Source organism: Rhodnius prolixus, unplaced genomic scaffold (assembly GCF_049639745.1).
Source record: "Rhodnius prolixus isolate KJV_2025 unplaced genomic scaffold, Rpr scaffold_1, whole genome shotgun sequence".
Taxonomy (NCBI): domain Eukaryota; kingdom Metazoa; phylum Arthropoda; class Insecta; order Hemiptera; family Reduviidae; genus Rhodnius; species Rhodnius prolixus.
In genome coordinates, this window is record NW_027411581.1 from 50,301,732 (window position 1) to 50,320,115 (window position 18,384).

Below are 18,384 nucleotides of genomic sequence, written 5' to 3' on the forward strand. Positions count from 1 at the left end.
TATTAGAAAAAGAAGTAAAAAAGTAAAGCAGCTTTTGGCCATCTTTTAGTAAAGTTATAGAACTAACCACTTTTTAAAAACTGTCCCAAGTTTTTATTTCTGTCTAAATAAATTTTCTTATTAGGTTTGGGAAACTATGTTCGCCGAATGATCTCTCTTTTTGTAAAAATATTACAAAAGTTTTATGACCAAAAGCTCTCATAAAAATTAGAAAATGGCTAGATAATAATAATAAAAAAAAAGAATCTTAGCACTTCTATATCATACGATCATGCCTAATTTAAGAATAATTGCCAAATTTATCCCTATCGTCCGTTTAGGATATTCAGATTGTGAGACTTCATGAAATTTAGCAGCTACTCCCCTCTACGATTTACTTTTAAATTTGATGAAACGTGACAATTATCATGTAACGTGCCCTTAGTGAACAAAATTTATCATTTTTTCCTTTCCATCTATGCTGCAAGTAAGATGGCCTCAAATAAAAATAGCAATAAAATACATCTGTACACAAAAGAATTAAAACTGCCAATTTTGATATTATCGTCAGGTCTAAAGTACACATTACCAATTGCAAACTCGAAAAAAATAACATAATAATAAAAAATAATAATGCCAATAGATGAAAAAATAACCCAAAAGAAGAAGCAGAAATTATTTCAAATTTACATTTATTTTATTTATATTTATATTAAAGCTAATAAACCTGAGTTGGGACGTCCCACGGAGAAGATATTACAAAAACTATTTCAAACTTATCAAAAAGAGAGACTTGATTAAAGTTACGTTTAAAAATTATAAATCGAATACAAAATTCAGCCAAAAAAGAAAGTCAAATTGATGTTCATCAAGAAATTAAAAGTTTGACGTACTACTAAGGGAACTATTTTAACTGACTAAAGTTGTTAACTGTGCAACATACCTTTGGGACAAACAAAGTATTCAGGGAACCATTTGAAAATTATAAGTTCTTGTTTACTGACTTTTTTTCCTTTTGTTTAAATTATGTTCGATGAAGTCTGGTGTCATCAAATGGTTAAGAATTCTGAACTTTTTCGGAAGTTTGAAAACTTTTTAAATAACTCATATTAGTGATTACCTCAGTAGGAGACAGAGATACACAGCGAATTTCTTTATTAATTAATAGTCTTTCATTACGAAAACACAACACTAATTGTGTTAAGTTTTTCATATTTAATTTTTTCGCTCCTCAAACCAGTTAAGAGTTAAAAGACCACAAAAATTCAGAGATAAAAATAGACTGACTTACACTAACCATTCCCATATCTGATGTGTACACGTTCCCTTAAGACTTTTTACGACAATTCATGTTTATTCTAACGCCTGAGAAATTTCAAAGTCCGCGGTAAAGAGAATGCATAGGAAAATCATAATGTCGCTTATTTCTTCCTGAATAATTTTCAGATAAAGATAGATTTGTTATGCCAGAGATATTAATTACTTTCAAAATGCTGTTAATTTGGTTCTGTTCATTCATTATTTCTGCTTGAGTTTTCTAGTCAACAATTTCAGCTCATAGTTTTTTGTTACTAAGCTTCAAAAAGGAGATTTTTACATTAAATTTGTCCTTAATAAAACTTACTGCCTCTTTAATTTCTTTTTTACTGTTAGAAACTTTCTTTAAGATATTTTCAACTTCAGTAGATAAGCTGACAAAACGAACTAGAACAGTTGTTGTCCTCCCTAATGGTACAGGCGAACCCTGCGTTTTCTATTTTAATCTTTTTGCACTAATCGCCTCGCCTATCTTAATTCCATACTTGATACACTGTACTGCACTGTGGTTAAAACTTGAACTAACAAATTAGATAAGTTTATCACTTTTTTAATTCATTCATATCAGTTTTCTTGTTATACTTGTAAAAAAGAAGCACCTTATTATAAACTTGCAATTTACAAAAAAAATCACAGAAAACACACGAGTTATTCCACCCCATAATCACTGAGAATGTAGGGAACTAAAAAAACAATGGAATCGGGCAAAGTCACTAACTGAACCGATCTGAAATTAAAGTATTTTATCTTTAATGGTTACGTTATTTCTACGAAGACGACAGTAAAATTATTTAAATTTAATTCAAAATATTGTTTTTCTTTTACATTCTGCGATAACTGAAAATTTCAAGTATTAAAGATAGAATAACCTGATTTTACGACGGCGGCAATAATATTTGATAAATATTGATATTAATATTAAAATAGGTAATCAGTTATTTATTTTATTATTTTTAAGCAAAGGAGTAATCTGAAAAAACATTTTTAAAGGTATTAGAGTAAAATAATTTTGAATTTGTAATTATGAGAAAAAATTATAAGTATATTAAATAGGTAAAAGTGGGATTTATGACAGCGACGGTAAAGTTTGTAAAAGAATTAGTTTTAAGTGGGCTTCGAAATATTTGATAATTATGATACTGTAAGGACATGTAAACAGATTTTTGTTTTAATGATTACGAAAATGGTAATAAGAATTAACATTTTGGAATAGTATTGGGAATGAATTGTGAATAATATTTCGGCGAAAAAAGTAATCATTTAAAAAAATATATATTTTGTTAGAAAAATAAAAGCGTTGGAATATACGTATTAAGAATTTGATTTGCGATAACGTCGATAATTTTTGGAAACCATATGTTAGCAGGTGTTAATCATTGTTTTTACGATGACAATAACAATATTGGTTTTGATTTAAATTGGACGATAATAATGATCAAGTTTTGAATTTAAGAACGTGTAAAAAGTTGATTCAGTGTAAAATCGTGTAAATAGTTATTTGTCAACGGCTATGTGAAAAATTTTAGTGAAATTAAAAGGTGCAATGTTAAAATGTATGAATAAGTTTGTAGTTTATGTCGGCGACGATATTATAAAGTGTGAAAAAATATGGTAAATAAAGAATTGCTTTTCGATGGCTATGTAAATAATTAACGGAAAACAAGATTAGTTTTGGTTACTGTTTTTCGGCGACGATGAAAATTATTTTAATGAACAGTAAATTATAGTGTTCACGTGGAACCCCACACACTAGACTTAAAAGACAAGCAATGACAAAACGTGGCAAAACTGCTTTACGGACTTCTTGGACGACGCTCCAAATTACCCATTGAACTCAAACGCTTAATATACAGTACTATCCTCAAATCTATGTGGACTTACGGACTGTGGGGTTCAGCCAAACCTACAAACATACGGACTGTACAGACATTTCAGTCAAAACTCCTCCGTCAGAAAGCTGAAGCTCCTTTCTACGGTGACTAACCTCACTCTTCACAACGACCTCAACATCCCCCTTCGTACACCAACTCGCCAAGACGAAATACCAAAAGTTCCATACTGCTCTTTCTACTTGCTCTAATCCTCTAGTACTGTCTCTCGCCTCCTCTGACATCCCTAACAATACTCCTCGCCGACTGAATCGTCAATGGCCCCGCGACTTGTTTAAATAATGTTTTATGATTGTACGAAGTGTTTTGTGTCTACACGATGAATGGGTTGAATTGGTTATTTTAAAAATGGTAAACAATTTGTATTAAGGCGGTAACGACAGAAAACATACCTCTTCTGAGGCTTTTAGTTTAATATTGTGTTGCTACATCGGTGAGGTGAACATTAAACAATATTTCCACGTCAGGTTTCCCTATCCAACAAGATTCTTCTCCTTTCCTCTTTCTCGGTCGAACGCCAACAACAATACCATTAGTAAGTTACTTGTTCTGCCCTGTTTTCGTGGTCGTGAGGTTTAGTTTATTTATCAGAACTTTAGGTGAAGAGTAGAATGAACTGTAAATATTACAAAGGCTTACTTAAACTTTGACTAGGAAGAATCAGTATCTTTTGTTGAAAGATTCCTGCTTACAATGTCTCAGTAAATGAAATTTTAACCCTTCGTTACTTTCAATCGAACTGCACCACAACTCTGTCTCTTTCACTTCCAACAGTTGTTGAATTCTTATTGATTTTACTCTTTTTTTTTTTTTGTCTGTATCACAGTAGTTGCTGCGGCAGTGTGCTTATGTAATAGAACATTAAGTTATTAAAATTGTGCAGTACTAAATTAGCTCCATTCTAATTGTAAGCTTATATATTGTTTTCTATCCGCCATAATATGCAAGTTTTTGTTTTCTGCTTCTGACCGGTTTTGGATTTTCTAACAAATGTTGATTTATTAGTTTGGTGTAAAGAATTTGACCTCAACTATGCTCGTAAATTTTCACTTCCCTTAAATTCACAGACATATTTGAACTAAAATTATTGACTTGAAATCTTTTTTTACAGGGCTCTTTTTCTTAGTTTTTCTTTGCTATTATTTTTATTGCTATTTGTATTATTTTAACATAACATTATCGTGTAGTTAATATTTGTTTTTGTTGATTTAAAAAGCATTAAGAGAGAAGCGACAAATACTTTTCTAAATAGTGTAGTGTAATTGTGGTACTGGGTTCGATTCTCGGTGTTTAGACCTTGGATTTTATTTAATGGTTAATAAAAGAAATTTACAGTAAAGTATGTTTGCTAGTCGCCTCCGTCCACGACACCTAATTGGTAGTTGGACGTTAAGCCCCGCCTGAAAAAATATGTGATTACTCAATGGTGTGTAATAACTCGTAGAAATTGATTTTATGTCGGAGATAAATTTTGTCTAAAGAGTGCAGAAATAATGGCAACATATTACAATAAAAGATCTTCTAAATAGGATAATGTAAAAAATAAAAGTGCAGTTAATTTCTATTTTGACGACGATGAAATTGTTCCGTCAGAGATTAAATAAAGAAATATGTGTAAAAAGTATATAATTTGATGGCAGTATCAGATTTTAGGGGGGATTTTATAAATAATAAATATTTGTCATTAAGGTGTTAAAGGAAATTTATAGCTATAAAAGTTAATTATCTGTTAAATTTGTTTCTTCGTTTTTCAGAATGGAAAATAACTTACTTTAGTTAGGAATATCTTACGTGCAGTATTTTCGTAGATATAAGTGACTAAATTTACTTTTTTCAAATATAATTGACATTGTTTCATATAATTACTAAATGTGGGAGGATCGGAAGGCTATAAGGGGAGATGTGGAGGCCTTTCTCTTTAGTAAAAACGCTCGTAGCGATAATTGCGTTAATTACAGGTGGTTATCAATGCAGTTGGATGTTTACATGAATTGGGATAAATATTCGTCGATGGCTATATTATAAGAGAGCAAATAGATTGATGGTTATTTTTACGCAAATATTATTATATACATTCTGAGGGAGATTAATGTATTATAGACATAAGTGTTGGTTCATTTAATTTGGGACTGGAATAGGAATAAAATATTGACTTAATACAAATAATGTATAGAGGTAGTTAGGTATGAGATTAATATTTAGAGTGCAAAAGTAAACTGTTACATTGGTGCTGGCTACTTATAAAATTGAAGTAAGGGTTAATGTCGAGACGGCGAATAAAATGCGCAGATTCGTTTAATTTTTCAGAAATAATGAAAATCAGTATGAATACATCGACAGTAGTCAGTTACTATGCAATTAGGTATTTTATGCAACTAGTTATGTTTTTAACATAATATTAGGAGTTTATGAGTTTAACATAATATTACTATTGCAATAAAAATTAGGAGTTTATTTGTTATACAAATCTTAGTATCAATACAGAGGTATTGATATATAATTATATTCTGAAGTGTGTAAAAGGTACAACGAGCTTTTTGGAAACTTAAATGATTCAAAAAATGGTGATGGGCAGTTAAAAGACACAGGTCAATGTAATTTTTGACAAATTTATTTGAGCATTGAGAAAGGACAGTTAATTTGCGGGGGGTACACAGTTTATGGCATTTTGGCCAATGAAATGGGGATAAATATTTCGAGTGCATCAGTAATGAAGTAATTTGCAGTATGATCGAAGAATATTTAACTGAACTAAAATATTGTATTACAAAAACGTGACGATCGCTAATAAGTGAATGGAAACTATAATAAAAACAGGCTAATGGGTACTTTTTGGGAAATTAAAGTGGGAGATAGACATTTCGAAAATGCAAGTACGGGTAGTTAGGTAGGTATGTGGTGTAATGTGATTTTTTGTCACCTTTATATTGACACGACAGGGGGCAACATGGCGTTAATTTACTATATTAGAGGTATTTTTGCCATTATAATAGAAGTTATTAAATTGAGGCGAATTAGTTGGTGTAATTTACGTTTTTTTGGAAATTATAAAGGGGATGAAACATGAGTTATTTATGCAGTTAATTGTAATTTTGGCCAGTTTAAATAGGGCTTATTATTTCAACGACAATAACATTTTGGTGATTTAGAGTATAAATTGTTAAATAGTTTAGGTAATATAATACGACACCCTATATCAAGATAATATAATAAATTGGACATTTAACTATATTTTTTTTTTTAACGAGGGATTTTTTTTTTTAATTTATGTAAATTTAAAACCTTGTTTGGAGGTTATAAAGATTTATTTAATCATAGACGGTTTTGATAATTAAAGTAATTATTCAATTCCATTTGGTTGGGACGTTTTTTTACTGGTTAACATAATCTTAGGTAATAAAATGATATCAAGCCAACACCTCAATTAAAAGAGCATGAATGTGACATTTTTTTTGATAAATTACTTTTCTTTTTAGATGGCTGACATGTTTCATAATAATTTTTTTTGTTTTTGTTTATAATAAAATGTTCTGAAATTTACTTTTTCTAAAGCATTGATATCATCTACCATGTAAAATTAGTTTTTAGATAATACTCATAACTTGAAGCGCGACAACTAAGCTAATTTTCATTCAGAATTTTCTCGGCATATATAATTGACATTATTTCATATATTATATAATTATACAATGTGGGAGGATCGGAAGGCTATAAGGGGAGATGTGGAGGCCTTTCATCTAGTAATGTAGGATAAGTCTCAAGTTCTGCATGAGGAGATGGTCGCGTTAGTGCACAATTTTCATAATCTAACTTTGGGAGGAAATACTTGGTCTGAAGTACGCCGTATTGTTTTTTTAAATTTTTATTTAAAAATACATTTGTGTGTGTCTGTCTATGTCTGTGTGAGTGTGTAGCTAAAAAAAATTGCTTTGATGAAAGGTTTTGATCTAAATCTGGTGCCGCCCGTACTTGTTCATTCTACTTCGGCCAAGACAGCGGAGCCTCGTTTGTTTTTCGAATGTGCTTTTTAGCCTATTTGTATCTCGAATAGTCTATTAGTTGTTCATCTATATTATGTTCGTCTTAATAAGAGGCCGATAGGGTAAACTCGCAGATTTGAAGGTATGACCGGCCATAACCGATCTGTTCAGCGATTGACGGAGATATATTTTGTATTTTGTTATGTTTTTTTGGCAGTTCAAATTGAATGCAAATAGTTGTTCTTGCTTGAGTTAACTGTCTAGGTAATCTTGATGTTAATTGAAAAAGAAAAACACAAAAAATCTAAAAATTTGTAAATACAAATTTTTACAAATTTGCTATCCAGTTAAGAGATTTTTAAATATATTATTTGTAAAAATATGTATAATAATCGCCAAAAAAAAAGTAAATTAGAGCAACATATGATGATAATCACAATGTTTTACTTTAAACAGCTACTGCCGTAATTAATTGTTCTGTTTCAGGTGATCTGGCTCGAGAACAAAGTATAATATCCTCTCCAATGTCCCTTCATCCCTTTACAGTTTACAGTATCAGTTGAATTCCAGCACATTCAAGTCATGTATAAGGGGCTTAAAGAGTCCGCGACTCAAACTTTAATCAATTAATTGAAACCTTTTTGACAAGGAATTTTTTTTTAAATTTTACTAATTCAAAACCAATATCTTAGTAGCTTTTACCACATTTTTCTTCCTGAAAATTACTTTTAAAGATGTTAGTTCGTCATTTTTTTTTTTTTAAAGATGATAAAATCCAAAATTGTTTCCATTTATCAAATTTCCTTATTAAATTTACAATATTAAAGCTGATATCACAAATGTTATTTTACTTCCTAAAATAAAAAACTGCTTTTCAATAATATGTTGTTGTTTTATTTGCTTGCACCTCAATGTCTCTGCTAAATGCAGTTTAGGTTTCTGAAACTTGTTAAAATTCTAATGGATGTCAATTAGTGACATCACACTCTTAATACTTAGATGGTTGAAACCAAGTGAGAACCAGGATACACAATGTAGCTTTTACAGTAAACAACTCTATGCTCAATGGATCGAGCATAAATATACATTTTGGTAAGTTACAAATAAAGCTGAATATTTCTAGAAAACATTTTTGGACATCTAAAGTAAAATAAAACCAAAGAAAATCCAACTGATTAAAACCGAAAGCCAAATCTATGAAATAAAATAACAACAATAGTACGGCCTTAACCATGCCAGGTAGGTAAAGATGGGTAGGTAATTTTGAGAAGATTTGGCACGGAAAATACTGTTTTTTTTTTTGTTTTTTTAATAAAACATCACTAAAAACAAATACAGTAGTTATTGGTACAGCGCGCGTATGAGGCAACAAAGTAATAATGCAAAAATATCAGCAATATTACTTTATGGATGAAGCGTTCAACTAGACCAATTATTCGCAGCAATTCTATCCATGGTAAGTAGTAAGGTAAGTCTTACCTTCCAGGTAAGAAAGTTGCACTTTATTAGTGTTTCTTAGATTTTTTGTATTTTGTTATAATTTACTCAGTTACAAGTGTACTGGTCACCGTTTAGTGCGTAACATTGTAAAGTATATCAGAAATATAACTTAAACGGTAAGATTAGAAAGTCTAATAGTATAATGAGGTATATTTGCGAAAGCCCACATAGGACTCAATTAAGGTTATACAAATTGATGAACTTATTCAAAAGTGTAACCATCTTCAAAATCATCCAAGTTGTTAGATAAATCATAACAAAAATATCTAATACCTGTCTATTGAGTCACCATTGAGGGTTACGAATATTAACAGAATGGTCTTTATAAGATTTATTTAAAAAACTGTTGGTCTTTGTAAACTTTGGTATGATTCGACTCCCTTGCTAAAAGGTATATATATATAAATTTATTTTAGGTTTTTATTCAAACTTTTCTTGTGATTAACGGAGTAAATGAGTCGCAGTATTGTTTGTATAGGAAGGCTAGGTAATGTGACCATAAAGATGGCCGGTTAGAGAGTAAAAAATAAATTACCAGTACACAAAAGGAAATTTAAATATTCATTAAGAGATAATTACATTATCTCCCATTGCACTGGCATTTATCATAGATAGATTGAATATTAATACAAAGTAAGGATTGCGATAGGTGCCTTATTATTCCCAATTATGGAATAATGGATCCATTAGCAGGATCTGTAGAAATTGTTGAAATGGAGCAATACTAAACGGAGTGAAGAAGCAATATCGATTTAGTTTCTGTGGGTAAGAAGTCATTGGAAGGATAAGAAAATGAGAGAGTTGGCATGCTTGCCAAGCAAGCAATAGTATAGTATAGACTCTATACTATAGAGAAACGGAAGATTTCAGATTGCCGCCTAGACAATTGAAGGGAAAATCACCAAACTGAAGGAGTAAAAGTAGTAGAAACAATGCAGCAACACCAATCTTCTAATAAAGAGGAAAAAATAAAAATAAAATGTATTTATGCATTCTGCATGTTATAAGAGTTGAGCATTTCAAAATTTAAAGTATAACGTATTCAAAGTTTAAAGAATATAACAAATAAATTTAAAAAAATCATTAAAACAAACTTAGGGAAAGAAAAATACTAATTTTGAACCTGTAATCTATTTCAAAGAAAAGATCAAAGGATCTATCTAAGAGGTTTAGAAATTAATTCTAAAAAACTATTTGGGTAACAAAAAACGTTAATTTTAAACTAATAGTCAATTAAATAGAAGTGCTTAAAGATTACATTCAGAAGTTAAGAAAACAACATTAAAAAAAAAATACAATTTAGGGATACAAAGAATGCTAATTTTGGACTTAAATTCTATTAAAAAGAAAATATTATATTTTCATCAATAAGGTTTAGAAATCAGTTCAAAAAAATAATTATGGAAACAATGAACACTACTTTTCTATTGTCATTTTAAAAAAAAATATCAATGAATACATCTAAAAGGTTTAGAAAGGATTTTGGGGAAACAAAAATGCAAAACAAAAAGCAACAATTCTGAACTTACAGTTGTATAAAAAGAACGAAGAATACATCAAAAAAGTTGAGAAAACAATTTAAATACTTTTTGTAGAATTCAAAATTAAGGAATTAACCAACACCGAAAGTTGACGAAATGTAGCATTATTTTTAATTTGTAAGTAATAATTAAATTATAAAATGTTATTGGCATGCAAGAATAATAAAAATGTAATTGAAAATTAAAATAAGTAATTGATAATAAAGTCTTACCTTGTTTAAAAAATATAAAAGTCCATCAGCATCTCAGTAGATCACCAGTTCAATAGCACTTGACACTTTTTAAAATAATTCGCAACACTATTCGCACTAAACCGTATATCACGCAATAAAGTATAACTTAAACACAATTTATAAAATACAATAGAACTCCACTTTAACACTCGCTAAATTCATTTAATAATCACGTTAATAAAGAGATATCACTAACAAATTAAAGATGGGCGCCGGTAACTGGCCACACAGATCAGCTGGTAAATTAAGGTTATCTAACCAGATTAAGGTTATCCTTTAATCTTTTCTGATAAATCGACTCGAGGTTCAAAATTATTCACAATCCACGTCTAGTTTATTAATTAATACACTGAAGAAGAAATCCTAATAAATATTTTCGGTCAAACTAATTCTTGCCTAGTTTTGAACAAACGTATTTGATTTCTGCTTCAGTGTATTAATTAGTAAGGCAAAGGTGGATTGTACACAAAGGGTAGCCTTTAATTGGATGTGGGGATTGCAAATGTAATGGAAAAATAAGGGATTTTTTAATAGTTTGACGGGAAAGAATGTGATTTCTGCTTTATACACTTAATTACAAAGCCAGAGATGAATATACATACAGGGAAGCCCAGAATTTGAAATAATGGTGGTATAACTGCTATTTGTGACTGTTATGCGAGTGATGTTGAGTTCTCCACTCATAGTTGGTCAGTACAAGAGGATTAGTTTTCAATCAGTCAGGAGTCTGAGAGCGACTAGTTTATGTTGAATAGGATGTTAGGAACTGTTGTGCATAATAGTGTCAGTGGACGTGGGCTTTCTGAATATTCCGAATTCAAAGTTGTTGTCTCTCATAGTAAGTGTGATATCCAGGAACTTAAGAGTTTTGTCGTTCTCATATTCCTGCGTGAAATTTGTTTGAATATGATGAGTAAGTGGTCTACAATACGTGCTTAAAATGTTACGCCGAATTCGAATTTTCAGATTAACTGCCAAAGAAGATGACGGCTAATCTTCAGAATAGCGTCCCTATTTTTTTTAGATTGTTTTATTTACTGTATAATTTTTAATCTAGTTGTGGCTCTCGCCGCATGATTTCCTCCACAAAGGGGAGGCTTTGTCGCCCTGAAAACCTGAAACCAGCCCTGGCTAAATTATCGACAGAAATTCTTATTTATCGCAGAAACTTGGTTTTTCTTATTAATTAGACAACGTTTTCTTGTCACTCAATTTTGAAGGAAGAAAAAAAAAAATCATTTGTAAGATAAAAAATTAACCATTTCTTTACAGCAGTAATTTTAAGAAAAGTACATTTTTATGCCATCTAGCGTCATTTATTAGAACTTCCAGAATAAAGTAGTTGGAGCTTTTGCCACTAGATCGCCTGTGTGAACTTTTGAGTTATTTTAGCCTGCGAGTGATTAAACATTTCCTAGTAACAAAATGAATAGTTAAAAATAAATAAAACTCAATCCAAATACAATCTGATCTTATTTCTATAAAATTAATAGCTTGTTAATAAAATTAAAAGCCATACTATATTCGCCTTGGAAACCGAAATTGATTAATAAGTAATTATTAAAACATAAACATACAAGAAGAGATATTCATTTATTGCAATGTTTTCTGTTGTTATGACTTAATTCTCTTAAAAATTTACTATCAATAACGTTATCAGATAACCTTAATATTTTTAATTAAGAAAAATACCTAAACATATTAGATAAATGAAAATACACATAGAACTGAATCATATACAAAGTAAATATGGGTCAGCTCACTAAGAGCTTTTCACTTATTGATAAATATCATAAATAGAGTTCAGTTCTTCAAACAACTCTAAATAAACATAAATTTGTTTAAAAACTGACACCAGAGTTGAATGGGGTTTAATAAAAGCTATGAATCCTATTGAATGGAAGGGGTTGAATAAAACCTATAAGAGGAGAGGTTTTTGAGATTAGGAAACTAATTACTAAATGAGGTAGTTAATTATTAACTTACTATTAGTAACTTGTTACAAATAATCGAATTCAATGTTAGTTTTCCCAAATTTAATAACAAGAATTCTTGATTTAGCGAACATTTGATCCATATTTTTAGATAGAAGTTATTAGGCGTTGGGGTGCATAACTGTATTGCTATTATAGCACAGATTGCCATGATTTTTTTTACGTGGTAGTTCAGAGAGAGGCCAAGATGGTAATCACTCTGACTTATTGGTTTCGCGATATTCTGGCAAACCAATCCATGAAAATCGATTCACGCGTTCAGGCGCTACGTTGTTTTTGAAAAAAGGTCACAAAAGGAACAAGAACTATTTCTGAAGATCCTATTTTTAGCAACGTTTATCTCGGAATTTATTTGATCTGCATTGTTGCAAAAAAATAAACCTATAAACGACGTTATATTCTTTATATTGAAGAACAATTTTTTTTTAATAGGAAAAAATTGACAAAAGTTGGGTAACATTACACTTCGAGCAGTTTCAACCCTTAAAAAACTATCCTACCGTATAGTTTTAATTACTATTTAATAATAAGAAACATTTAAAATATTGATATAATATGAACTTTAAAGAAAATCTGTTGACCAGAAGTGTGTTATTTCGTATTATATATGTGCATAATAAATAAATAAATAAAGACATCTGAAGTCCTTCAAAACATGGAGCCTTCTCAGTGCTTGCAGTTTTCGGTGTTCACTCGCTACAGTCAACACTATTAATCATCATTAAGCTTTGAAGGCTCCTCTCTTTAAAAAGAAAAAACTAATAAGCATCAAGCTGAACTCGATTTCGCGACCTCTGCAATTTGAGATCACTATATGATACTGCTGGAGCTAATCCCTTCTTTAAATTTCATTATTCCTATTTGTTACCTTTCCTTTCAATAAGTCTTCTGATGGGCAGGAAAGCTGTTTTGTACAGTTACTCTTTTTCTAATAGTAGTTGCCATTTAACAGATTTTCGAAAATGAGAATCGGTGAAATTAAGGAGTATTTCCATCAAAAAGAAATTATTCAGTAACATGAGTTTGTATTTATACAATAAGTACATTTAACCTTTTTTCGTTTCTGTTTGAAAAGAAGGTTTTCTATTTATTCATCTTATTTACATATGTTTACAACAATATCTTGCACTGCCTTACTTTCTCTCTCTCTTAATAATTTCATTTACATATTAATCCAAATTTATACTTAATTTAACTGTACATAATTAAAATTAAATCAATACTATACACAATGTCACTAAATGACCGGAGCAAAATCCAAAACAGTATTAGAAAAAAAAAAATTGTTTTACAATAAAAACATATTTTCTAAAGTTATTTGGCCCAACTAATTGCTTTGGAAAGATTTTAAAAACTGCCTTTACCACAAAGTGACATGGGAAAATTTTTATAAGTAAAAAGCAGATTAAAAGATAATAAAGCAATAAGTTAAACAAATTTTTCTTATTCTGGTCCCATTTCCATTATGTTACTTTTAACTCGCACTAAATTGGGCAGTGTTCCGGCTACTCCACATTGGAATTCCTTACACTACTTCAATAATTAAAATTGTTTAGTTTACTGTTACTACAATTTGCAGATTTACGTGATATTTTTTTTTTTATAAAATTTATATTTCATTTTCTTTCTTTTTTTTTACACCAAACAAAGGATCTCTATCGGACCAATAATCTATAGAAACTCAATAGCAATTAAAAAATAAAAGAGATTAATTTTTTTTTTTTCATGTATTTTGGAATGTAAAAAATATAAATAGCAAACTAATTAATTATGATAAAGCCACGTCGTAAATATAATCTATTTAAGACTAAACAAAGTTTGGGGCCTAGATGAAATGAAATTTTATACGTCACAATATATTAAATTTTTTTATTTACATCATTGTCAATTTTATTCTTAAATAAATAGAGATCCAAAATGAAATAATCTTGAAGAAGTTAAACTTAGCAAAAGGGTTGTGATAGCATGGCTATTTATCACAAATTAATAAAAAATAAAATGAATTCTTGGGCGCTAGCAATTAGTAGAAATTAGAAGCTTTTTCGTTTGCTTAATTTTATGATTTTAAAGCAAAACAAAAAACATATTACTCTCAATTTCAAATATTTTAAAAAGCATTATCACAATAAATGTATAAAGGCAAGAAAGGCAAATGGAGGATGAATATAAATAGAGAAATAAATATTTTGAGCATTTCAATTTTGATTATGCCTATTTCGACTGCCGTTACTGTAGATACAGAAAATAAAGCCAATTATTCGTTGTAACACAGAAACAAAATAAATAAATAAAAAAAATGGCAGTTTAATGAAGAGTAGATTTTTGTTTTCTAATTATCTAAATAGACTCTCATTAGTTGTGTTATCTTTAGAAATTGCTAAGAATCTACACTAATTATTACGTCTTCTATTCATTTGCATTTCACTGTCATTAAAACATTTTCACCATTGAAAAACTATCAAAAATTTGAGCTGTACAAATGAACTCAAGGTAAAAGGCACTTGATGCTAAGGGTAAAATTATGAACGAATTAAGAAAAAAAATAACTAAATTCCAATAGTAGCATCCCTATATGGTAAGAATAAAATAAATTCGTTCAAAATACTGTTATTTTAACTTTATGTGACTACGGATGACATTAGGTAGGAATGTTTATAATTTGAAACTTATTGTTAATTTTGCTCATACGGAATACTTATTTAAAGAAATGATTTAAAAGTTTAATTTTATGAAATACATCTGTACAGTTATGATAAGAATAAAGAAGTTCCCTCAAGCGATACGACGAATACACCACATTTATTCGGGAAATGGTGAAAACATTTTGGCAAATATAAGAGGAAAAACATGGAAATCTTCTGATCAACATGTTTTAATCATTTTCAGTATCGGTTATTATTTTTCCACTCTCGATGAGGAAATTAGTTTAGATCTTATCAACTAATAATAATAATTAATACAGCTCCATTCATCTGTTTCTTGACATCAGTATTTCTAAATAGAAAGAGAAGTAATAATAGAAATAATATCGCCCAAAAGCGAGGAGTTGTAAATTCAAGTAGAGGCATTTTTTTTATTGCTAGACAAGCCAACTTACTGAGAATAATTCAAGGAAATTTTACAAGATCGAGAAGAAAATACATCTTGTTCGTTAGACCTTAGAGAGGGTCACTTAGAAAAGTGATCGTACGGAAAATTTTCCTAGAACAGTGTCTATTTCCTGTACAATATTTCTTTTAGTGAAATAACCTCGATTAAAAATGTCGGGATGCACAGAAAGTATAAAATACTTTTAGCATCAAGGTATAGATAATTTCTAATTTACCATCTCATATAGAATTAAATTGTTAACTATGTATAAAATTAGTTTTTCAAGTGTTATAGAGAATTCTGTCGGAAAGTACGTTGGCATGTTAAAGAGTTTTAGAACTAAAAAAATCCAAACAAATCTAATTTGACTCTCATGAATTTAAAAATAATCCTCCGCGAAGAGCGAAAATAAATATTATTTTTCAACCCCAAAAAGCTATCCAAGTCGTGGAATATTGGAAAATATTTTCCAGCGTGAAAGGAAATGAAGTGCATAACTTTGCAATTCAAGCATTTTATGACAGTAAAAGTGATCGAAAAATTGTTTATACCGTTTTAATTTCAGGGTAGTCGGCAACTGCAAAGAGCTTGAAAATGTCAAAGATACTATAATATTACTTTTTTAAAAATTGAGTTCTTCTATTTACCAACCTTTAATGCTTTCAATGGCAGGTTGAGAGTTTTTTCAAAAATAAAGCAGAGTATCTTGGAAAGTATCTCTGATGACAACTTTATTAATTACTAATTTTTCATTTTCTTCAATTTTATGTAATTAAAAAGTTACTAATTATTTTAGATAATAGTTGTAGGTGATAATTGCAACGTTCGAACCTGGCTAAAAAAAAGTTAAAAATAAAAATTTGTATCATTAAAGAATAACAATAACCTAGGGCAGACTTTAAAAAAAAAAAAAGAACAGAAATAAAATGGTGATAAAGAATGAATTATTCATTTAATTCTGTTATTTTTCCCTTTTTGGGAAGGGAGATAAAAACTGAAGCACGCTACTGAGCGAGAGGTGGCGTCGATCAAAGAAACCAAAGATCCATTCGCATTAACATTTCCCACCCTCATATTATTATAAAATTTAAATACATTAAATGTATACGGAATATTAAATTTTATACTTGTAAAAAATTATATAATTTATAAAAACACACAAGGGACTGACTGTTTTTAAAAAAGGGAGACACTAAAGTTACGTGTAACAATGGAACTTCTGAAAAAACAAAACAACAAAAAAAATAAACTGTTAAGAAAAGCTCAAGATTAAATTTCCTGTCCATTACCATACAATAAGTATTTTTAATATTAATTAAATTAATTTTATTCAAAATAAACTGTCACATAAAGTTTGGCACCTAGACTTCTTGAGCTCTCTCTCTAAGTGTGATTGCGTTATATAGCAAAATCCATTCGATCCCAATCGCTTGTAGTACTTGAGGCACCACACTGTGGTAATTTAAAATCATCATCGATAAGAAGATCAAAAGGACTGGGCGGGCCGACTCCAAGTAATGGGTCGCCAGTATTGTTCGATGTTCCAACGCTGCCTCCACACATCAAGGAATCTAGCCAATCAGTATCTACTTCCATTAAGTCATTAGAATCCATTTCATGCAGCGAGGAGAGTTCTACAGGTTCTGCAGCAGCGATAGCTGGCAATTCACCATTTTTTATGAGAATTTCTAATACATCATCCACTATTTGTGATTTAACTTCCTCACAATCATCTCCAATCATCTGAATTTGCAAAAAAATAATTGAGTAAATGTTCAAGTAACAATATTGAATATCTAACTGACATTAAGAAACCTCTTACAACGATTTAAAATACAATTTACCTGTTTATTGACATCCGATTTTATTTGGAACACATGCTTATTGTCCGTAAGGTATTCCTGCGGTTGAACGTGATTAAGTAGATCAGAAGTTCCATTTGTCATAAAAGTACCTTTGAAATTTGGCAGAGTCACCGTTCTTTTGAAAACAAAATTCAATTAATAATGTTGTAAAATATTAAAATAATCTCTAATTTTTAAAAATATCATTCAAATAAATTATTTTTGAACATGAAAAATTAGACGTATAGGTTAATTTGTATTATTACCGGCCATCCTGAGAATTATCCTCAACTTTGATGTCTGCAAGTTTAATGTTATTGTTATTATTGTTAGTTGTGATAAGAAGTTGTTGGGATTGTTGCAAAGCCAATTGGTTCAAATGTTGCTGTTGCAAAAATGCCGCGAGACTAGCTTTAGCATTTGTCACCGGCTCTTGCTGAAAAATTCAAATATTATCTTAATAGGTAATAAAAATAATTCCTTAAAAGGCAAAATTTGGCAGAATAATTCTTTAAAAACAATTCTCAGTTATTTATACGTGCAATGTACATATATCTCTTATGTCATTATTCAATATACATATCTTAGCAGCAGCATCTACAAAACTTTTTGGCAATACAGATATCACGCTAATAGGCTAATTGAATTGGGTTGGTTGCTGCGCAGGTTTGTTAGGTTTAAGATTTTTTTATTTGTTTATATGTCATTAGGATAAGAAAGTACGTTATCCGTTGTAAATACATTAGAGAGTGAATGGCAAAGAGAGACGACCTTCGCCCAGTTAGTGTTTTTCATATTGAAGTAAAGGAGAAGTTTCTTTTAACTCAAGAACGTTGCGAGAGCAGAATGAAACAGACTTGTTTGAAGTTAATAAGGCTGAGTGCTCGGTATATAGATGTCAGATTCTAGTTTATATAATCTATCTAATTTAAAGTAAAAAAGAAATGAATCTTAGGCAGCTAAATTAAGTTGTCCATTTAAATGTGTTTCTTGATTGAAGATCAAATACCGAAGGCA

The 18,384-nt window shown here is 29.8% G+C and overlaps 1 protein-coding gene and 1 long non-coding RNA gene across 4 annotated transcripts in view; both read right to left on the minus strand.

Annotated features, from left to right (window-relative positions):
- LOC141449317 (uncharacterized) overlaps window positions 1–10,655 on the minus strand; it is a 67,579-nt gene extending 56,924 nt beyond the window's left edge. Inside the window, exon 1 of the long non-coding RNA XR_012455458.1 lies at window positions 10,419–10,655. This is a non-coding gene — a long non-coding RNA (uncharacterized lncRNA). The remainder of the gene's footprint in view (window positions 1–10,418) is intronic.
- Window positions 10,656–13,438: 2,783 nt separating this feature from the next.
- LOC141449283 (uncharacterized) overlaps window positions 13,439–18,384 on the minus strand; it is a 156,697-nt gene continuing 151,751 nt past the window's right edge. For all 3 annotated transcript variants that reach the window (XM_074118549.1, XM_074118543.1, XM_074118559.1), the window contains 3 exons: window positions 17,634–17,803; window positions 17,368–17,503; window positions 13,439–17,266 (listed from right to left, as the gene is read on the minus strand). In XM_074118549.1, coding sequence (XP_073974650.1) covers window positions 16,922–17,266; window positions 17,368–17,503; window positions 17,634–17,803 — 651 coding nt within the window. In that variant the 3' untranslated portion in view covers window positions 13,439–16,921. The remainder of the gene's footprint in view (window positions 17,267–17,367; window positions 17,504–17,633; window positions 17,804–18,384) is intronic.